Source organism: Schistocerca serialis, chromosome 11, assembly GCF_023864345.2.
Source record: "Schistocerca serialis cubense isolate TAMUIC-IGC-003099 chromosome 11, iqSchSeri2.2, whole genome shotgun sequence".
Classification (NCBI taxonomy): Eukaryota; Metazoa; Arthropoda; class Insecta; order Orthoptera; family Acrididae; genus Schistocerca; species Schistocerca serialis.
In genome coordinates, this window is record NC_064648.1 from 82,924,656 (window position 1) to 82,949,249 (window position 24,594).

Sequence of the window (24,594 nt, forward strand, 5' to 3'; positions counted from 1 at the left end):
TTCATTGGAAGCAACTGGGAATTATTACAAGATAAAAATAAACGCATAGGTATGCTGCTTTTTCACGAAAATAAGTTCCAAGAAAAACTGCCGTTCAGTTGAACTTGGCTGAAACTGAACTATTCCGTTAATTTAGGGAAATATAATCCAGATGATTGTAAGGGTAAACTTTCAAATCACGCCTTTCTGCTATGTAGCTCGAGCAACGTGGAACAAGAATTAGTGTATTCTCTTCTGATGACAGTCATCCGAATAAAAAGGTCTGGTGGTGTCTTGGAACTGATGGCATAAAAAATAACGTGTTTTATACCAAATCAAATGGACGAAATCAGAACGTGGTAATTTTCACACACCGTTTATGTAATAAAATGCGTAAGAAATAATTTTTGTGATAAAAGAAATATACTCCTTAATGATGTCACTCATAACTTTGTCAAGGAACTGATCGCAAGGATAATTGTCCTGAATTCATGAAATTGAGAATTTGCCACAAATTTACTTGAATTCAGTTGCATCTGACACCATTTCAACGAAGCGACTTTATGATTAGCTTTGTATTGCTCAGTAACTCAGTAGCCAATGGCAAAATATTGTCGAGGGGAAAATAAGCCACAAGATTAGATGGCATCGAGTCAACAAATCTAAACTGATTAATCGTTACATAAAGGCCTCAAAAAGTGTCGAACTCTTCCTAGACTCTAATCAAAACCACCTGGCAACTGATGTCCGCTGAGGTACGTTAATTAAACCCACATATTTTACATTCAATTATATAAGATCCGGTTCGTTAACCGTGTTCGTGCATTGAAATTTCCGTGGGTTACAAGCGGAGCAGCTAACATCTCGCGGCAGAATCGGTCAACTAGAGGAGTCAACACACTTTCTCTTCTTCTCCCTATGCTCTCTCGCGACGGAACCGGTCAACTAGAGGAGTCAACACACTTCCTCTTCTTCTCCCTACGCCCTCTCGCGGCGGAACCGGTCAACTAGAGGAGTCAACACACTTTCTCTTCTACTCGCCAAGCTCTCTGGTATCCTCAACCAGATACGACGCTGCTCGTTTGGAGAGTGCAGCGCGGGGCAGTCGTGGGCTGTCGTTTGGAGTTGGCCGGAGCCGTTAAAGACACCGTGCTTCATTACAGAGGCGCCGCAGTAAGTGCTCAGGCTGCGTACGTGAATACTACTTAATGTCGACGCTAGTGTTGGAAACGTCATCACATACTGAACCGTTTCACAACCCTAAGTGTTATTAGAATCTTGCAGAATGAGCTCTTTATTCTGAAAGGGCATGAATAAAAAAAAAGTTGCGTGCTAGTGTGTTGTGCTTTCACAATTTCACCGAACGATTATTAAACAATCTGCTTGCAACCTGAAGAAAGAGGAGGTACAAGCTGTCAAGAGGCTTAAGGCCGACAGTAGTATATTATTGTTACTGCCTGCCGATAAGGGAAATGCAACCGTCGTAATGAACAAGGAAGATTATGAGCTGAAGATCCGGGACGTCTTAGATCCCACGACGAACCGAAAACTAAGCGCATATCCGACGCAGCGTATCACATGGAACACGGATCGGTTAATCAAGGCATCTTCTCTGCCGGCGTACATACAGAGGAAGCTGCGCAACACAGAAGTTCTACTGTCTCAGCTGTATGGATAACTTTCCACTGCCGGCCAGAGTGGCCGAGCGGTTCTAGGTGCTACAGTCTGGAACCGCGCGCCCGCTACGGTCGCAGGTTCGAATCCTGCCTCGGGAATGGATGTGTGTGATGTCCTTAGATTAGTTAGGTTTAAGTAGTTCTAATTTCTAGGGGACTGATGACCTTAGCAGTTAAGTCCCATAGTGCTCAGAGCCATTTGAACGATTTAACTTTCAACTGAGACCTACTGTTAGCGCTCCTGGGTGACCGACGTATAAACTGGCGAAAAACTTGGCCTCTCTGCTCCAGCCGCAAATGTTGAAGACTGACACATACATAAAGGACTCAGGACAAAAAAACTAGTTAAACCTAACTAACCTAAGAACATCACACACATCCATGCCCGAGGCAGGATTCGAACCTGCGACCGTAGCGCCTAGAACCGCTCGGCCACACCGGCCGGCGACTCAGGACATTTCATTAAGAAGCTGAAGAAACTAAAACATGCACCGAACGACATCCTGGTCAGATGCGATGTTGTTTCTTTGTTTACTCTCTGGAGCAGATCAGTCCCATTTTCACGCAAGACGTCGCCAAGCTCTTTCTCTCATGCGTGTCTCACCGCGAGCTATTTCACGTGGAATGGCAACCTCTATGAACAGCAGCAACGCGTCGCCGTGGGTAGCCATCTTAGTTCGGTGGTGGCCAGCTTCTTCATGGAACATTTCGAAGCACAGGCACTAGATAGGCGCATTGTAAAGTGCGGTACAGACACGTAGTTCATACCTTTGATGCGCGGAAGCATGGTTACAAACAGCTTCCTAAGACACTTGAACAGCCTCCACGCCAGCATAAAATTTACCAGGGAAGCAGAAAAGGACAAAAACCTACCATATCTGGACGTGCTGGGCACAAGCGACGGTGGAAACGTGGGAGACGAGGTGTATCGAAACCCGACGCTCACGGACCGCTACCTGCACAAACTGTCAAACCACCACCCGAGCCAGAAAAGAGGCGTGATTAATACGCTTGTTACTGCCACACATTCCCAGAGTGAAGGACAGTATCGGCCGTATATTGCGCAAACACGGCGTAAAGATTATTAACGTACCGACAAAGAAGATCAAAGAGCGTCTCAAATCGGCAAAGGAGAAAGGACCCACTTGCAATGTCGGGAATATACCGCATACAGTGCACGTGCGGAAAAGTTTATATCGGAATGAGTGGACGATCAGTCAACACCGGGATCACACGACATAAGCGACATTGCAGGCTCGGAAAGAAATCGGCCGTGGCAGATCTCGCGCTGTATGAGGCCGACCACATAGTACAGTTCACCGACACGGAAGTTCTGGCCGCAGAGAAGAACTATCACACCCGCTTGTTCATAGAAGCTGTGGAAATACACAAACACGAGAATAGCTTCAGCAAGAAAGAAGAAAGCATCAAGGTAAGCGGATTCTGGACTCTCGTGCTGCAGCGATGTCGGGAAAAATCATCAGACAAACGTCGGCCAAAGAACCCGAGACAGAAAACCACAGGCTGTTTGTAAATTTTATTAACTAGCCTACATGTCGTCGTCCAAAAGGAGAGGTGCTGTTCTTGGAGAAATGGGGAAAAAAAGAAGGAGGAATCGCAGGAAGCTGTAAAATTGCTTTAAAGGAAGGAGAAGTCTCACAACCTAATGCCTTTTCACGACTGTGGACTGTCAAATTAAGTGTTACGGATTTCGTCACTTAAAACTTCTGGGCTAATACGCCGTGCTAGATATATAAAACTCTCTCCTAACATTTCCTCTCCGACTCCTTTGGCGGGGTGGCTCTTAGTCCGGCTGTGGCCGACTTGTTTACAGGGAATTTTGAGCAACGGGCGTTGCACACTGCCGGTAAAGGACCAGCACCGTGGCACCGTTACGCCGACGATACTTTCACAGTGTGAACGCACGGTGCAGAGGAATTGTATGCCTTCCTGAGACATCTCAAGAGTATCAACCCGAAACTACAATTTAGTACGGAGACGGAGAACAATGGCCAACTGGCTTGCTCGCGTGTGTCTCTTATCAAGTGAGGATACGGGACGTTGCGCTATAGGGTGCACGAAAAAGCCACGCACACTGACCATTGCCTGCACAATGATTCTGACCACCACCTCAACCAAAAAGAGGTATGATTAAAACCTTGGTGGTCAGGGTGGACAAAACTTGTGAACTGACTTATTTAAAAGATGAGCTTGAAATCTACGGTCGACATTCAAGAAAGATGGTTATTGGAACAAGGAGATAGATCGAGAACTTCGCAATAGGGAGAGAATCGGGATGGACGAGGACCAACGGTCACCCAAAGGTAAAGTTTTCCTTCTGTTCATCAGTATGATTACAGATCGCATTGGGAAAGTGTTGAGCAAGTATAGTGTGGAAACTGGATCTGTTGATAAAATATCGATATAACGATATTTCTTCCAAAAATATCGATAATTATAGGTGATATGTATTCCACGATATATAGACATCAAAATGGCGATGTCGAGTGCCGATGTGAGAAGGACTCTTACTGCTTTTGAGGTATCCTGACATACAGTCTCTCTCTTTGACTGTGTGAAGCAAGCATATGTGGTACACGAGAAGAAGTATGTCCGATAGCACCAGGGGGAGAGGGGGGGGGGATGTTTGCGGTGTGAATTGAATGACAAGATTCTCAATGTGAAGAAACGGCACACCAGTTGCATTAAAAAACAATTTTTAGCGCAACTAGTGTGTTATTTCTTCGATTCGGCATTCTAAAACAGTTGCTGAAAAGGATGAACAAAAATATAAATTCCGCGCGGGATTAGCCGAGCGGTCTAGGGGCTGCAGTCACGGACTGTACGGCAGGTCCCGGCGGAGGTTCGAGTCCTCCCTCAGGCATGGTGTGTGTGTTTGTCCTTAGGATAATTTAGGTTATGTAGTGTGTAAGCTTAGGGACTGATGATCTTAGCAGTTAAGTCCCATAAGATTTCACACACATTTGCACATTTGAAAAATATAAATGACTAGATTGGTCTCTGCGATGGGCAGATACGTGTGAGGGGAAATGTTGACGGAACCGGCGCTTGGCGCTACCAACAGAAACTGTAGCTTTTAGCTCCACCACGTGGTTTTGACACAAGTGCTACGTCGCTGGCGTTGGCTGAAACGAGAAAAAAAGCATGGAAGTCGACATGAAGTGTTCCGGACAAATCCGATGCGTGACGAAACGGAACGAAGGATCCATCGGACGCCTCATATTGTTCCACTTACTTGCAGTTACCATTGTCAGCAAAGGGGTTATCACCAGCCGTGAACGTGCACCGTTTCCCTTTCAATTCTTGCTCGAAGGGGGATAGGAAGGCTGATAGTGTGTATCTAGTAATAAATCAATACGTAAATATACAGCTCTAAGACCGGCAGCATATATACAATGTGAAGCCCGTACGTCGATATTTTTTGTTGTCCATATAAATCAATACTTTTTTTCGGTGTACCGAGAGCCGGTATTGTTACTTTGTTAAATATTAATATATCAGACTCCCGATATTTTTAAAAATACCAACAAGCCTGATGTAAACTACCTTCAGACCCACCAGTAAAACAAAAGGATGTTTAAGATCGACAAAAGATATACGACATCCTTTGACTACACCCTGTGTATATCAAATTCCTTGTAATTGGGGTCGGGTTTATATAGGTAACACAGAAGGAAGTTTCACAAGCTGCTACACAGTCACGAATATAAACAGTGATCCAGGTACTATCAAATGTTTTTTATTCCAGTCTTTGACCACGACATAAAGTCTTTCGACACTGACCGATTTCAATCAGTAATGACTAGTGGGCAGTCTATCTTTCAAAACAATACAGTGCTTCCTATCACGATATACTCTTAAACAAACTGGGAACGTACTGATAAAATAAGGTAAAACGTACCTGTTCTACACCGTGTCCTAATGTGTTAAAACCGTAATGGCATCATCAAAACATATAAATACACTCAGCAAAGCATCGTCGCATAGAATTAAAATATGGTGTAAAATATGCCACATCGTCCACACAGTCTGATCTCACACTGCTTGCCTTTTACCTATGGAGTCATTTAAAGCAGCTCGTATATGCAGCGAAAATAAAAAACTGATTATCATCTCGAAGAACGCACTGAAGAAATGTGTGCCAACATTTCTCCAGAAATCCTTCTCCGAGTGCATGACGATAGGATTCAGCGCCTTGAAATGAGCGTTGACCGAAAGGGACATCGTGCTGAAGACATTCAATGACTGTTTTTTTATGGAGAACAGTCCCCCTCGTAATTCCAAGAAAAATGTGTTATAACTTTAGAACCATAACTGCTACTTCGAATTTGTTTGTAGGAATGTGCCTGTCGGAAAATGCTGATGTTATTTGATATATCACGTAACCGTCTTTCCATTTAAAAATACCGACTTTGATTCAAAATAGCCGATTGCAAGAAGTCGCCCATGTTGTGTATGTACAGCAAAGGATAGATCACCTCACCATACCTTAGCGCAATGTTCAGGTTTCCCCATTCCTGCAGGGTTTTCGACATAGAGTGGTGTACTGCGACTTTTGACCCGCCCTGCACTTCCAGAGTCCTGCTCCTTCTGCTCCTGTTTTATCATGGTCTTAATCAGAAAAGCAATAAAATGATCAGGGCCACAGTCTATCCCTGTTTTTAACCTTACATCTTGCACCTGAATTACCCGGTGCCTCAGCACTCTTACACATTCTGTAATGGATTTTAGGTCCCTTGACAGATTGACCCAAGTGTATTTATGTATATCTCTGTGCTGGGATGGGGCATTCATACGAGTACTCTTGTGAACCTTACACAAGTTAATCAGCCTCATTCCGTTACCGTTCTCTACAGCTTAATCATTTAATCTTTTCCCACTTCACCCACTTAAGTCCGTCATTATTAATAATTTGCTTCCATCTGGAAATTCGTCAACCACTTCTTGCAAGCCGTCGAATAAACTCGTCTTCATCTCGTCAGTTGCTGCTTTGTTAGGGTCATACACAAATTAATTCCAGTTTTTGTTCCTTGAATTTTTATTCTTACACTGACTATCGTTCATTCTCTTCCTTCCAATTAAGTATTGCATGTTTCCATTCTCGTTTATAAGAACTGCTTCTTATGATTTGGTCTTTCCACTTCGCTCCAAAACCAAATTCAGTTGGCAGTTACTTCTTGTCCAGATCGTTTCATTGTCGTTTCTCTTATTACCAGGGTATGCATTTAATTACCACTAAATGACGTTAAGTCAACTTTCATATCTATGTTACATTTACACTATGTGATCAAAAGTATCCGGACACCTGGCAGAAAATGACTTACAAGTTCGTGGCGACCTCCATCGGCAATGCTGGAATTCAGTATGGTGTTGGCCCACCCTTATCCTTGATGACAGCTTCCACTCTCGCAGGCATACGTTCAGATGTTGGAATATTTGTTGGAGAATGGCAGCCCATTCTCCACGGAGTGCAGCACTGAGGAGAGGTTGTAATTAACCTATTTCTACGGGTTATAACCTTAAGATTAGGGTCGCCACCGACTCTAACCATACCACTAATCACAGGTTTAGCTGAGTCGGAAAATAAATTGGCCGGGCGCGGTGGTCTAGCGGTTCTAGGCGCTCAGTCCGGAACCGCGCGACTGCTACGGTCGCAGGTTCGAATCCTGCCTCGGGCATGGATGTGTGTGATGTCCTTAGGTTAGTTCGGTTCAAGTAGTTCTAAGTTCTAGGGGACTGATGACCACAGATGTTCCACCGACTCTAACCATACCACTAATCACAGGTTTAGCTGAGTCGGAAAATAAATTGGCCGGCCGCGGTGGTCTAGCGCTTCTAGGCGCTCAGTCCGGAACCGCGCGACTGCTACGGTCGCAGGTTCGAATCCTGCCTCGGGCATGGATGTGTGTGATGTCCTTAGGTTAGTTCGGTTCAAGTAGTTCTAAGTTCTAGGGGACTGATGACCACAGATGCTCCACCGACTCTAACCATACCACTAATCACAGGTTTAGCTGAGTCGGAAAATAAATTGGCCGGCCGCGGTGGTCTAGCGGTTCTAGGCGCTCAGTCCGGAACCGCGCGACTGCTACGGTCGCAGGTTCGAATCCTGCCTCGGGCATGGATGTGTGTGATGTCCTTAGGTTAGTTCGGTTCAAGTAGTTCTAAGTTCTAGGGGACTGATGACCACAGATGCTCCACCGACTCTAACCATACCACTAATCACAGGTTTAGCTGAGTCGGAAAATAAATTGGCCGGCCGCGGTGGTCTAGCGGTTCTAGGCGCTCAGTCCGGAACCGCGCGACTGCTACGGTCGCAGGTTCGAATCCTGCCTCGGGCATGGATGTGTGTGATGTCCTTAGGTTAGTTCGGTTCAAGTAGTTCTAAGTTCTAGGGGACTGATGACCACAGATGTTCCACCGACTCTAACCATACCACTAATCACAGGTTTAGCTGAGTCGGAAAATAAATTGGCCGGCCGCGGTGGTCTAGCGGTTCTAGGCGCTCAGTCCGGAACCGCGCGACTGCTACGGTCGCAGGTTCGAATCCTGCCTCGGGCATGGATGTGTGTGATGTCCTTATGTTAGTTCGGTTCAAGTAGTTCTAAGTTCTAGGGGACTGATGACCACAGATGCTCCACCGACTCTAACCATACCACTAATCACAGGTTTAGCTGAGTCGGAAAATAAATTGGCCGGCCGCGGTGGTCTAGCGGTTCTAGGCGCTCAGTCCGGAACCGCGCGACTGCTACGGTCGCAGGTTCGAATCCTGCCTCGGGCATCGATGTGTGTGATGTCCTTAGGTTAGTTCGGTTCAAGTAGTTCTAAGTTCTAGGGGACTGATGACCACAGATGTTTAGTCCCACAGCGCTCAGAGCCATTTTTTATTTTTTTTTTGAAAATAAATTAATTCGATCACACAGCAAAAACTCATAAAAATGCATACGTCGTGATATCGCTCATAGGGGATGCGATGTAATTAGTAGTATTGCCCGTGCACTGTTCACGAGAATCAACCATTTAAAATAAAATAGCACATGCAAGAACACTGTGCAATAGATCAGCTCCCAGCAACACACCTGAAAATAAGACTTAATCTGAGGCATTTGTTTTAAAATAAAGGGATAAACTAACCACTGGACCTGTGATTAGGTGCAAAAATGTAACCTCGGAGCACAAGAGAAAATTGTAGATAAAATCATTTAATCCTAAGATATGGATGTGAGGCATGTACACAATTGCTGATAACATTAATTCCTAAAACATTAAAGAAAAGCATCGATACATTCACCGTTATAATCCACACCTAAAATCATTGGTGTGAATCATTCATACAACTGCTGTTGCCTGATACATTTATAATTCGTGAAGCGGTACACGTTTCGCAGTACACCCGCGTGCCCACGTGGTTTGTGTAGACGCAATTTCTAGGTATCGTGGCCAAGTTGTAACAACATCACATCACACAATTATGAACAGTTAACATTCTTTAAAACAAACATGAGATCGGACAGTTAGTGATGAGGGTAGCCCAACAAACTCAACCACGTGGTTGGCCCCCCACGGACGAAAGATACATAAAGCAAGGAAATTTTACGAGAAGGCGAAGCTATTAATATTTAGGAAAATAAAAGCTCATACAGGCACAGCTGAAGGCAAACAGACATTCATACAGAAGCGAGTGCTCACTTCTTATCGACACCTTTGTGTGGCGCTCTTCCGGCGGATCCATTTACTAAAAGAAAAATCCGCCCTAGTTTTGCATTCCTTGCTGCGACAAGGCAAAGCAATCTTTCAGAGTTGAAAAGCGAGACCAAAAGCTAACAGCTCTCCTCTCGCCAAGTAGCAACGCGCCACGCGGTCAGTCTAACTCACCCTTCTTCGTGTGGAGCACAGCTGTGGACGCTTCCCGTACCGGCGGCAGACTGCCTCGCCTTTTCTTCTCCGTCCTCTTCCACGCTCCGCGTGGCTCGGAAAACCCAAAGACGCCATTTCCGCTACCAACCTAATGCAGATGGATTTCTCACAAGTAGCGCAAACCTCGTTGCCTACTTAACCACTACGAGAGTTGGCTATTCTGTACGCATGACTATTGCAGACTTTTGTAGCAGACTACGCCACCCTCTAGCAACGACACATAAACACATTCATTCAATCACACCACTATGAGAGTTATAAACAAGGGAAAGAAAGAGAAATGCTAGAGAAAATGGGCTACCGGACTAATGAAAGGTGGCTACAGGACCCTTTCAACGTATCGATGTCGGTCGATGAGGCCTGGCACGAAGACGGCGTTCCAAAACATCCCAAACTATAGGATTGTGGTTAGGACTCTATGTAGGCCAGTCCATTACAAGAAATTTACTGTCGTGTAACCACTCCGCCATAGGCCGTGCTTTATAAATAGATACTCGATCGTGTTGAATGACGCAATCGCCATTCCCGAATTTTTCTTCAACAGTGGGAAGCTTAAAACATCAATGCAGGCCTGTGCTGTGATAGTGCCACGCATAACAACAAGGGGTGCCAGCCCCCTGCATGATAAACACGACCACACCATAACATCACCGCCTGCGAATATTAATGTTGGCACTACACACGGCCGGCCTTTGTGGCCGAGCAGTTCTACGCGCTTCAGTGTGGACCCGCGCGACCGCTTCGGTCGCAGGTTCGAGCCCTACCTCGGGCATAGATTGTGTGATGTCCTTAGGATAGTTAGGTTTAAGTAGTTCTAAGTTCTAGGGGACTGATGACCTCAGAAGTTAAGTACCGTAGTGCTCAGAGGCATTTGAACCACACGCTGGCAGAAGACGCTCACCGGGAATTCGCCATAGTCATATCCTGCCATCGGATCGCCACATTGCGTACCGGGATTCGTCACTACACACAACAATTTTACAATCCAATGTTTACGCTCCTTACACCAAGCGAGGCGTCGTTTGGCATCTACCGGCGTGATGTGTGGCTTATGAGCAACCGCTCGACCATGAAGTCCAAGTTTTCTTACCTCCCTAACCATCATAGTACTTGCTGTGGATCCTGTTGCAGTTTGGAATTCCTGCTTGATGGTCTAGACAGATGTCTGTCTATTAGACATTACGATCACCTTCAACTGTCGCCTGTCTATGTCAATCAACAGACGAGGTCGGCCTGTACGCTTTTGTCCTGTACGTATCCCTTCACGTTTCCACTTCACTATCACATCGGAATCATTGGACCTAGGGATGTTTAGGAGTGTGGAAATCTCGCGTACAGACTTAGGACACAAGTGACACCCAATCACCTGACCACGTTCGAAATCCGCGAGTTCCGCAGACCACCCCATTCTGCTCTCTTACGATGCCTAATGACTACTGAGAGCGCTGATATGGAGTACCTGGCAGTAGGTGGCAGCACAATGCACCTAATATGAAAAACGTATGTTTTTGGGAGTGTCGGGGTACTTTTGATCACTTGGTGCATATCGGTATCAGTTTCGATCTTTCAAATGGAACTTCAGGACTTTGTGCTGGTAATATCTTAGTTCAAGGGACACAAATTCAATTGCGTTTCACTCTTTTAGATCCTAATAGCTGTTTCGGAGAATTTGTAGTACTTACAACATTGACTTTACCTGTTTTCAACATGAAACCTATTGGTGCCTCACATGGAAATTTGTGTTGCCGCCATGTGGGTCTGCTTACAAAAGTGTAAACTGGTGCCGGCCGGGGTGGCCGAGCGGTTCTAGGTGCTACAGTCTGGAAACGCACTACCGCCACGGTCGCAGGTTCGAATCCTACCTCGGGTATGGAAGTGTGTGATGTCCTTAGGTTAGTTAGGTTTAAGTAGTTCTAAGTTCTAAGGGACTGATGATCTCAGAAGTTAAGTCCCACAGTGCTCAGAGCCATTTGAACCATTTTGTATACTGGTGCTAATAGTACTTGGCTATATGTGATAGAACAGACGCTTCCACTGGAAAACAAAGCAAGTGGTATCTAACGTTAAAATTTCTGGTCTCGTTTCTGCCTGCCCATTGCAAGGAAGGTGCATGTAAAAAATTACATGGATCTATAAAACAAGGAACAGAGGTATAAAGACAGGTAAGTACGTTTCATGAGTTTCGGTAAAGAGAATTCTTTGAAGGAAGGGCCTTTTGTCCTGATGTCGCATCAGATCCGAGCGGTAGAATTCCACGCGTCTTCTGCAGTCCCTCTAATTAACCGGCTGCTCAAGTGCCGCCCATCACTCAACAGGTGCGTACGACGCAGACAGAATGGAGGCTACACTTCCTCCGTTGCCCTGCGTACCGGTAAGGTATAGAAAGACGTCTTCAGCGTACCATGAGCTGCACTAGAATTGTTTTATTTGTCAAAATCGTTTTTCGGTTTTAAAACACATCACCAGAGGCATTTAGTACAGAGGAACAAACAACTGTGCGTGCATCGAATTCTACAAAATGGTGACTGAACGTATATAGCTCTAATATAAGTTCATTTACATCATGCACTTGTGTAGCAGTGACATGCTGTCAGTCAATACGACAGGATCTGAAATACACTGAAGAGCCAAAGAAACATGTCTAATATCGTGTAGGGTCCCCGTGAGCACACAGAAGTGCGGCAACACGACGTGGCATCGACTCGGCAAGTGTCTGAAGTAGTGCTCGAGGGAACTGACACCATGAATCCTTAAGGGCTGTGCATAAATCCGTAAAATTACGAGTGGGTGGAAATCTCTTCTGAACAGTACGTTGCAAGGCAGTCCAGATATTTAGGGAGTTTGGTGGCCAACGCAAGTGTTCCTGGGACCACTCTGCAGCAATTCTGGACGTGTGGGGTGTCGCATTGTCCTGATGGAATTGCCCATGTTCGTAGGAATACACAATTGACATGAGTGGATGCAGGTGGTCATACAGGATGCTTACGTGCGCTTCAGCTGTCAGAGTCGTATCTAGTCGTATAAGGAGTCCCACATGACTTCAACTGCACACGGCCCAGACCATTTCACAGCCTCCACCAGCTTCAACAGTCCCCTGCTGACATACAGGGTCCATGGATTCACGAGGTTGTCTCCATACCCATACACGTCCATCCGCTCGATACAATTTGAAACGGTACTCGTCCGTACAGGTCTCATGTTTCCAGTCATCAACGGTCCACTGTCGGTGTTGACGGGCCAGGCGAGGCGTGAAGGTTTGTGTCGTGTGGTGATCAAGGGCACACGAGTGGGTCTTCGGCTCCGTAAGCCCATATCGATGATGTTTCGTTGAATGGTTCGCATGCTGACACTTGTTGATGGGCCAGCATTAAAATCTGCAGCAAGATACGGAAGGGTTGCACTTCTGTCACGTTGAACGATTCTCTTCAGTCGGCGTTGGTACTGTTCTTGCAGGATCTTTTTCCGGCCGCACCGATCTCGGAGATTTCATGTTTTACCGGATTCCTGATATTCACGGTACACTCGTGAAATTGTCATCAGGGAAAATCCCCACTTCATCGCTACCTCGGAGATGCTGTGTACCATCGCTCATGCCCCAACTATAACGCGACCTTCAAACTCACTTAAATCTTGATATCCTGCCAAAGCAACAGTAACCGACCTAGGGACCGATGGCCGTAGCACCAACCAGTAGCCGACCTAGTAACTGCGCCAGACACTTGTTGTCTTATACAGGCGTTGCCGACCGCAGCGCCTATTCTGCCTGTTTACATATCTCTGCATTTGAATACGCAAGCCTATATCAGTTTCTTTGGCGTTTCAGTGTATGTTATGGGAAATATTTCAGATCCTGTGATATTAAATGACAAATGTGTCATTGCTATGTAAGAGCATAATGTAAGTAGACTTATATTACTGCTATATATGTACAGTTATCATTTTGCAGAAATATATGTACATACAATCGTTTGTTCCTGTGTATCAAATGCCACTGGTGATGTGTTATTAACCGGAAAACCGATTTTGGGAAATGAAATAGTTCTAATGGAGCTCATGGTGTATTGAAGACGTCTTTCTATAAACTTTGTTTCGTCTTTATCAGACCTGACGTATATCTTATTTGGCTAAGAAATTACGAGTTCCGCGTTAAGACGGCAAACCACTTCAAGATCAAACCACATAGGTGTTGTAACTACTCCCAAAATAGTAACGGGATTCCGAAGAGTGCAACGTCTTCGTGCAACTGCGATTCTACCAGGATAAATTTCTACAGTTGCATTAAAAAGAAAAGGAAAAAATATCGATATCTATTTCTCTGTAATTAAACTAAACTCTGCCCGAACTGGTCATGAAGCCCCAACGGTACCGACCGGTCGCCGTGTCATCCTCGGCCAACAGGCCTCACTGTAAGCGGATATGCAGGACCATGTGGTCAGCACGCAGCTCTCCAGGCCGTATGCCAGATTAAGAGACCGGAACCGCTGCTTCTCATTCAAGTACCTCCTCAATTGGCCTCGAAAGGGCCGATTGGACCCCGCTTGCCAACAGCGTTCGACAGACCGGATGGTCACCCATACAAGTGCTAGCCCAGCCCGACAGCGCTTAACTTCGGTGATGTGACGGGAAGCGGTGCTACCACTGCGGCAAGGCCGTTGCCTTCTCTGTAAGTAATTAGCAATGGGAATACGCTAAGTGCCGCTTAGTGAGTGCTTCCCAGTGGGAACGATATTACGACATCGTAAACGGCTTCGGAAGCAGCTGAGGTGCAGAGCTTAGCCTAATCGCCCCTTACATCGGACAACACGCGTGTGCTCCAGAGCTGAGAGACGCTGCCGCCGAGCGCTCACCTCGCAGTCGTCCGCCAGGTAGTCGTAGCTGGCGGTGAACTCCCCCGTGTAGGCCGTCTCGTTGACAGCCTCGTCCAAGATCAGCGACACGTTCACCAGCATCCCCGGGTATTCCCCGTCGTCGCAGGCGCCAAAGTCCACGGTCTTCAAAGCGTACGGGCCCTGCCGGGCACAAACAATACATTGCAAGGGGTCTTCCAGCACTCGTGTCGACACAACGAAACCAAGTGCTGACAAAACAATACGTTGGTGCTTCATCTTCACTAATATACTGGATGATTTCTGCACCATGTACAAGCTCTAGGGATTGACTGAAGAGAGGATACAGATCAGAAAAGGTCTGTCAAAATATCCACGGGTGTACTGCCGGTCTACAGTGTCCAACGGGCACAATATTTCGGCGATCATACATGTCGGCATCACCAGATGAACTGACGGACTGAGCTCCTGTGAGTGTGCCGGCACGGAGATCCGTACACTATGGCTGCTCAGGGGGAACTGGGTTCGGTCGCGGCGGCGGCCGATGTAAATACCCTCCGCCCGCGGCGCGCTCACTCCGCTGTCCGCGCCCCGCGCCACGGTCGCGCGGTGGAACAGATTGCGACGGCGTCTGAGATGACGTCGGTGTGATGGTTCTGTCCGCCGTGTAAGCCATCGAAATTCGCACCAATGACGAACTCATAAACCGTGACTGTGGCTATACTCTTAGCAAGGCTTGGGAACCAGCGATTGGGTTAATCAAGAGTAAATCCAGCAAATGTATAGTTGTGACGACCACGGCGGACAGAACCATCACACCGACGTCATCTCAGACGCCGTCGCAATCTGTTCCACCGCGCGACCGTGGCGCGGGGCGCGGACGGCGGAGTGAGCGCGCCGCGGGCGGAGGGTATTTACATGGGCCGCCGCCGCGACCGAACCCAGTTCCCCCTGAGCAGCCATAGTGTACGGATCTCCGTGCCGGCACGTTCACAGGAGCTCAGTCCGTCAGTTCACCTGATGATGGCGACCTGTATGATCGCCGAAATATTGTGCCCGTTGGACACTGTAGACCGGCAGTACACCCGTGGATATTTTGATTATCAAATACGCCGGAGAAACTCAAGAATCACAGAAAAGGTCTAATTAACTTATGCCCGGAAGTGTATGGTTTCTATGCTAGAGGCCATTTATTCAACCGTACGAGGGTCGTTCAATAAGTAATGCCCTACATTTCTTTTCTCACAACATATTTGTTGTTAAGAGTCAGAATTTGGTGACACTAACAGAGTGATTATAATTAAACTTTCAAAACGCTGTAGAAATAACACCTCTAGTAACAATTACGTCAATTTGCAACGGAATATTATCGGAGAAGGAGCAAAACGTACGTCAGAAGAAAAAAAAATTGTGAAGATTGATCAGTAGATGGCGCTCTATGTGTCAGAATACGTAAATGAAAACACCTTCCATGCGCACGACCCAGTAAAGTTGGTATAAACACGCCGGGTCCACGGCTTTTCCTCCTTCCGCATCTGCAACGTTCGCCGTGACTGTCTCAGTGCAGGATCGCGCTCTGCTCGTAAAGCTGCATTACAAGAACGATGGCTGTGCACACGTCGCTCTGCAGAAGCCACAGCAGTGCAGGAGGAGGCGAGTGGTGGAGTGCAAACGTGTGGTGCACGGAGAACTGCCAGAACGTTGGGCGTACCCGTGAGCACGGCGCGTAAAATCCTACGAAACATTCTTCTTTGCTGTCCATTCAGAATTTCCCATGTGCCCGAGTTGCTTCCTGTTGGCCTGCCAGCAAGAGAGAGACGTTTGCTTTAGAATTTCTTGCTCGCACAGAAGTGGACAATGATTGACCGTGGAAGATTTTGTGGACAGACGAAGCCCACTTTCATCAGACAGGATATGTCAGTACACAGAATTGTCAAATATGGGCAACGGAAAATCCACACGCAAACCAACCAGTACCACTCCGTGCTGAAAAGGTCTCTGTGTGTTGCGGATTTACGGCACCATTTTTCATAGGGCCATATTTTTTGTAAGAGACAGGTGCTTCCGCTCCTGTTACCTGTGCCGTCACTGGTAAGCGCTATCAGTCTGTTTTGCGCAACCACTTCATTCCAGCTCTTCAACAGCGTGGGTGTGTGGATGGGGTCGTTTGTATGCAAGATGGCGCATCTCCGCACACTGAAATTCCAATTAAGCAGCTGCCGAGGTACCATTTCGGAAATGCTAGAATTTTGAGCCGCCATTTCCTTACAGCCTGGCCGTCTCTATCACCTGATCTTGATCCGTGTGATTTCTGGCTGTGCGGCTGTCTGAAAGATGTTGCGTTCAGTGATCCGACTGCAAACTTAAGACACGCATTGCGCAACACATTCTGAACGTCATCCCGGAAACACTTTGAAGAGTTGTGGAACATGCTGTTTCTCGATTTCAACTGAAACGGTGGACAGCATATTGAACACGTTTTGCACCAGTCACAAGGAAATTAATAATCCGATTTCATTATGATTGGTGCTGTTTATGCGGATATTGTCCTCAGGACAATTAAAAACTGATTTTTCCCAAACCATGTGATATGACCTTGCCTTGGTGGATGGGCTTACGTAATTAACAGTATGACACCTATACACCCATGCACATTGGGCAGTACAGTTTGTTTGACGTCAAACGTACACCTAAGGCTTTGTTGTATGATTCATTTGTAGTCAACCTCTATTAAACAATGACTCTTACAGCGCCATCTATTGCTACATTCTGTAACTATTTATTTTTCTTCTACGATAGATTTTCCCCCTTCTCCGTTAATATTCCGTTGCAATTTGATTTTATTCTGAGCAGTGGTGTTATTTCTGCAGCGGTTTGAAAGTTTAACTTTAATTACAGTCATCCTGTACATGAACTTGTCTTGTCCAAGTCCTACTTATCTACATAGTATCCATCACGTTCTATGGCTGCAAGCCATCGTTGTGGAAGAGCATGTATTCCCTGCTATTAAAAGCCCTTGTCCTGTACGAGTAGCCATGTTTTCACTGCATGACTGACACTCTCGTCATCTTCATAGTGTGTTCCCCATACAGAGTCTTTAGGCGGCCCAAAGAGATGCAAGTCCGAGGGTGCAAGGTCTGGACTGTAGGGTGGATGACGCAATGATTTCCAACCCAATGGGGCGATGTGTTCCCGGGTTCTCACACTTGTGTGTGGGCATGCATTATCGTGTTGGAGCAAGGTTTATACTGGATTCTTGTCCGATCGAACACATCCGAAACGGTTCTGGAATTTATTCGAAGTCTTCACGTACGCCTCTGAATTGATGGTTAACCGTCTTGGAATCACATCCACGAGAATAACATCATCAAAATCTAAGAAGACTGTCACCATGACTCTTCCAGCAATGATGGTTGTCTTGATTTTTCTTTTTTGTGGTGAATGAGGACGATGGCACTCCATGGACTGCCTTTTTGTTTCCGGCACAAAGTGGTGCATCCAGCTTTCGTCCCCTGTAACGATCCATGACAGAAGTGTGTCTCCGTCGGTTTCTAAACGCTCCTACAATTCAGATGAAATGGTCTTTCTTTGAATCTTGTGGCCCGCTGTGAGCATTCGTGGAACCCTTCGTGAGCACCTCTTTGACTATCTGAGAGTCTCCATCACTGCAGACGCACTTCCAATGCTGACCGACAACTGTAGAGCCAGTCGTAGAGTTGTGATGCGCGGGTCGGCACGAATAATGGCATCCGCATGATTCAGCATGTCTTGATCAGTGGCTGCTACAGGACGTCCCGAGCGGGGCTGATCGTGGAGCTCTGTTTCTGCATTTCCCGAGGCTCTAACTTTCTTTACCCATCACCCAACTGTACTCCTATGAACTGCAGCATCGCCAAACACTGCAAACAAATGTTTATGGATGTTCACCACGGTTTCTGTTTCTGCACACAAGAATTCAATAACAGCACGTTGCTTGTAACGTGGGTTGTATGTAGAAGCCATTTTGACGCTATACTACAGCTCTGCCACTTGCCAGAACGGTTCGAAACCTCCCGGCGCAGGGAACAAACATCAAATGTGAAGCACCCACTAGGACGTTTGTCTGTGTATTTTAAAAATTTTAAAGAAATGTGGGACGTTAGTTACTGAACTACACTCGTACATTGTTGCAGAGACTGCGGTATAATACGCGCTGTCGCATGTAGCCACAGTTACAATATGTGTTGGAAACGTTTCCCATGTGCCTCATGTCATCCGTGTACGCGCTATAGCGTGCTCTGTGTGACACGTCCGCACTGGCCAGGCTCCACGCGGACAGTGTCACGGGCAGCACGGATACACTGTTCCAGTGTCTCCACATCTGGAGTGGGCTTTGCCTACACGATGCTACTGAGATGACCCCCTAACCAGAAATCGCACGGGTTGAGGTCCGGTGAACGAGCAGGCCATGCGACTGGAACCCCCCCCCCCCCCTCCCTCCCCCACCTCGCCCCCATGTGACCCACCAACAAGAGAGGACAAGACTGAGACGCGTCCGGGCATTGGCGGCGATGTTAGCTGGAGCATCTGCAAGTAGTAGCCGTATAATCCTTCGAATCATCAACGGCACTTCTTCCAGCAGGGGGGATAAAGTCAGCCACAAGAAGTTCCGGCCTGTTATGTGTCTTGGAAGGAAGATCGATCCCAAAATACGGTCGCCAGTTATTCCAGCCCACACATTCCGGCTGCACCGATGCTGGTCATTCGCTGTCACCATACCCTGCAGGTTCTGCATAATATGCCACAGATGACTGTCTGGAAAGTTGATGATGCCACTCTACGTAAAGGTGGCCTCATCTGTGAATAGGATGGATGACACAAATCCCAGAATCGTGGTTGCCAGTCGGAGAAACCAGTGACAAAGCTGATCCCGATGTGGAAAGTCTGTCGCTAGTAAGCCCTGCACACGCTGTGACAGGGTAGCAACAGTTGTCGTCTAGAATGTCCCACACGGTCGTCCGACGCACCCTGTACTGGGGGGAGGGCAACTTTATGGTACAGACACGGTAGTCGCCTTCCACAGTGTTAGTCACATTTTCGTCCAAGTCTGGTGTCCAAACATTTGGGGTACGTCCTTCATGATTTCTAGCTTCCTGAAACGACCCCGTCTCAGACAAACGGTGAAACACTGTTGCAAACATTGAGAGCTGTGCCAGAATGAGGTTTTCGCTCTGCAGCGGAGTGTGCGCTGATATGAAACTTCCTGGCAGATTAAAGCTGTGTGCCGGACCGAGACTCGAACTCGGGACCTTTTCCTTTCGCGGGCAAGTGCTCTACCAACGTAGCTACCCAAGCACGACTCACGCCCCGTCCTCACAGCTTTACTTCTGCCAGTTTCATTGAGAGCTGTGGTTGTTGGCAGGAACAGATCTGATACAACGTTACTTCCAGCAGCCCGTTGCTATTTGCCTTTCCGTAAGTAGACACCATGTCGGCAAGCTCTCGATTCGAATATAGGAGCATTGTGAATGACGCTCCATCACGTCCACTACAAGGTGAATCAGCAAGAGAAGTGAATCGGACATAACGTTACCAATTACTGTGGCCTGAGAGGGCGCTAGGGCATGACATCCGAGGAACAGTACCACCCTCTAGGAGGAAACCACGCGTACTGTGGCTGCATGCTACAGTGCGTATTAGACCGCATTCTCTGTAACAAAATAAGTGACCTCTAGCATGGAAACCATGCCTTTCCGTACATAAGTCCGTTAGACTGTTTTTGTTTCGTATCCTCTCATCGATCGATCCCTAGAGTTTGCACATGGTGGTAAAAATGACCCTATATAAAGGAGAAACGTTATTTAACATTGTTCCCAAAAATCTCTAATAATTTACGTCAAATTTTTACACAAGGCTCTTATAAGCGATTGGAAGAACATAGGCTACACATTTTCTTAAACAACAATGCACATATTTTTCTGTTAAAACCGAGTCCGAGAAAGACAGTGCTGTTCTGTGTTATGAAAAGTGTGGCTTCGACTTCTTTCTCCCAGATGGCTTTTGTTACGATAGCAGAACTTTTAAACCATTACACAAAATTTTTATGCCTCAAATATTGTTTCTCAGGGAATATAACTTCAAACAATACATGTCTACCGAACATAGTGCTGTTTTGTTTTCTTCCTCGAAGTCGGATTTCACATAAACTTGTATGATCAGAAATTTGTATTTCTACCTTATAGGCTAGTGATTAGAATACTGTTATGCAGTGTGAATCATCCTAAACTTTGTAATGCTATTTGTCCGTGGATTAAGACTGCGATTTAATGTCACTGAAGATGCTCCCCTCACATATCAAGCAGCTGTAGAGGTCTCTCTTGTACCCCAGATACCAATCATCGTAACCGATCTCTCCATTCATTTTAAGTCAATCAACATTTATTTTGCGATAAGAGAGAATGCTCACGGTCTGGCATACAAGTACGTTGGAACGGATCTACGATCAGAGTGTTTGTACCGTCGTGAACTGTATGTACCGTTTCACTGACACTTGGCACACAGTAGCACAGAAACTAAAATTGTACTCTGTAGTATCAGGGCATAGGCTACAACAACTATTGTACAAACCACAGTACGTAAGTATACAGGATCAAGCGAAATTCGCGCACTCGGGCTTCGCGGCCCACCACATGTACAGTAACTACCTCTGTCAACACACACATCCAGCGCTGTACGGTTGGTGCTTCTGGAGGCGAACCACGGCCGAGTTCTACCGGCGGTGCCTGAAAGGCGCACTCGACGCACCAGCAGACGACCAGCAGTACCTGCCGCGACTAAGGATAACCGAGGCGAAACTCCTTCAAATAAGGAAACAACAAATGAGAGGCGTCCTCGCCAGAAGCAAGGCGTATGGCGAGGTGGATGAAGAGCCACTCACCGTGCACCACCTAAACAGGGAAAGGGAGAGAGCCGCAGGAAAGTGCGTAAGTGAGCCGCAGGACAAGCAAAGGCAGACGCTCAAGACGGAAACGGAATTAACAAAACACATCGAAGGCTATTTCCGAGACATGTTCCATCGAGAAGCGACAGACGACGCAGCGACTGCTGGAATTCTGCAGCAGACGAGGAGCGTGCTGACAGGCGCGGACAGGGCGCTGCTGACAGAGAATGTCGACGAGGACGACGTCAGAGAGACTATGGAGACCAGCGCCAGAGCAACAGCACCGGCCGCCGACGGCATCCCGCTCCAGTTCTGCCCCTCGTACTGGGACGTACCAGGAGTGCAGTTCACGGAGATGGTGAACGAGATACTCGATGGGGCGCAAATTCCACCTGGGCTGGCCGAAGGTACCGTAACCCCCATCCCTAAGAGGAGAGCCGCCCGCCGAATTGAAGAGTTTCGCCCGATTACGCTCCTCAACGCCGACTATAAAATAATAGCGAAATACATCGCAAACAACCTGAAATCGGCGATGAGGAAAGTCATGACTCCGTGGCAAACATATGCGGTAACAGGGAAAATATATATTTGACGCCACATGCACCTACAGGGACATAATAGCACAGGCAGCCACCACCAGAAGCGCAGGTGCCATAATTCCGGTGGGCTTCAACAAGGCCTTCGACAGGATCGATCACAAATACCTCTTAGACTCACTAAAGAGACTCGGGTTTGGGCAAAAATTCATCACAATCATCCAAAAAGTACTAAGTACGGGGAGATCGACAGTAATAATCAATAGTTGGAAAACAAAACAGATAAAACTGGACACATCCGTGAGGCAAGACTCTCCATTGTCAATGGCTCTATTCGCTACAGCACTGGACCCGGTGCTGCGGAAACTCACAAATGACATCAGAGGATTCTCCGTAGAAGACAAAGCAATAGCATGTATAGCCTACGCTGACGACCTAGCCATCTTTATTGAAGATCAGGAAGATATTGGCAGAGTAGAAACCATCATGAACACATTCCAAAAAGCGTCAGGCGCCCAAACCAACAAACAGTGCTACTGCCGATAGGAAATCAACGACTCAAAGCAGACAGGCAGTGGTACAAAATAGTATGGTACCTGGCGCAAATCTTGAGCATCCCGGCCGAAATTGCGCGAGCACTTACGAGCGCAGTGTACTACCTGTTGTGGCGCCGAAATACACTCCTCGAAATGGAAAAAAGAACACATTGACACCTGTGTGTCAGACCCACCATACTTGCTCCGGACACTGCGAGAGGGCTGTACAAGCAATGATCACACGCACGGCACAGCAGACACACCAGGAACCGCGGTGTTGGCCGTCGAATGGCGCTAGCTGCGCAGCATTTGTGCACCACCGCCGTCAGTGTCAGCCAGTTTGCCGTGGCATACGGAGCTCCATCGCAGTCTTTAACACTGGTAGCATGCCGCGACAGCGTGGACGTGAACCGTATGTGCAGTTGACGGACTTTGAGCGAGGGCGTATAGTGGGCATGCGGGAGGCCGGGTGGACGTACCGCCGAATTGCTCAACACGTGGGGCGTGAGGTCTCCACAGTACATCGATGTTGTCGCCAGTGGTCGGCGGAAGGTGCACGTGCCCGTCGACCTGGGACCGGACCGCAGCGACGCACGGATGCACGCCAAGACCGTAGGATCCTACGCAGTGCCGTAGGGGACCGCACCGCCACTTCCCAGCAAATTAGGGACACTGTTGCTCCTGGGGTATCGGCGAGGACCAATCGCAACCGTCTCCATGAAGCTGGGCTACGGTCCCGCACACCGTTAGGCCGTCTTCCGCTCACGCCCCAACATCGTGCAGCCCGCCTCCAGTGGTGTCGCGACAGGCGTGAATGGAGGGACGAATGGAGACGTGTCGTCTTCAGCGATGAGAGTCGCTTCTGCCTTGGTGCCAATGATGGTCGTATGCGTGTTTGGCGCCGTGCAGGTGAACGCCACAATCAGGACTGCATACGACCGAGGCACACAGGGCCAACACCCGGCATCATGGTGTGGGGAGCGATCTCCTACACTGACCGTACACCACTGGTGATCGTCGAGGGGACACTGAATAGTGCACGGTACATCCAAACCGTCATCGAACCCATCGTTCTACCATTCCTAGACCGGCAAGGGAACTTGCTGTTCCAGCAGGACAATGCACATCCGCATGTATCCCGTGCCACCCAACGTGCTCTAGAAGGTGTTAGTCAACTACCCTGGCCAGCAAGATCTCCGGATCTGTCCCCCATTGAGCATGTTTGGGACTGGATGAAGCGTCGTCTCACGCGGTCTGCACGTCCAGCACGAACGCTGGTCCAACTGAGGCGCCAGGTGGAAATGGCATGGCAAGCCGTTCCACAGGACTACATCCAGCATCTCTACCATCGTCTCCACGGGAGAATAGCAGCCTGCATTGCTGCGAAAGGTGGATATACACTGTAGTAGTGCCGACGTTGTGCATGCTCTGTTGCCTGTTTCTATGTGCCTGTGGTTCTGTCAGTGTGATCATGTGATGTATCTGACCCCAGGAATGTGTCAATAAAGTTTCCCCTTCCTGGGACAATGAATTCACGGTGTTCTTATTTCAATTTCCAGGAGTGTATATTCAAAGTGGCGCAAGCAACGTGCTCGCTGCCAACGAAAGAACGGGGCTAGGTCTAGTTGATATAAAGACCAAATGTGCAGCCCTTCTACTGAAACGAAAGCTCGCCATCCAGGACAATAACCCTGACAGCGTCACAGCCAACATCATTGGAGGATACAAGCCCGCATCAGGAGAAGCGCCGGTCGATACGCGGCACATTCCCTCCAGAATGCGACACGTCAGGCTGCACTACGCCTACAAAAGTTACGTTCTGGACACCGTGGCGAACCCCAGCCACAGAACAGCCAAGAGAATATGCTGGGCCCTCAGGGGGAAGCCGGCAAAATGCAAAACCGAACACAAACTCCCGCAATACAATTGGAAACAAATATGGGAAACGTTTCGGAAAACGTGTCGCCTAAAAATGCGAAGAAGACATGGTACAAAATAGTGAACAGAACGGTACCAACCAGCCAAAGACTGGCGGAGATAAAACTCGTCGCAAGTGACAAGTGCGACGAATGTGCCACGACCGACAGCCTCGAGCACCGATTCACCTGCGGGAACGCCGCCGACATAATGGGAAGCGTGCCAGCAGACGGTGGCCCACGTCGGCAGAACAGCGCCGGGAAGCACCAC

At 47.6% G+C, this 24,594-nt stretch overlaps 1 protein-coding gene across 1 annotated transcript in view; it reads right to left on the minus strand.

Moving 5' to 3' along the window:
• The window catches only part of LOC126427071 (uncharacterized), a 148,830-nt gene that overhangs the window by 78,402 nt on the left and 45,834 nt on the right, over positions 1–24,594 (minus strand). The window contains exon 2 of the mRNA XM_050089247.1: positions 14,438–14,599. Coding sequence (XP_049945204.1) covers positions 14,438–14,599 — 162 coding nt within the window. The remainder of the gene's footprint in view (positions 1–14,437; positions 14,600–24,594) is intronic.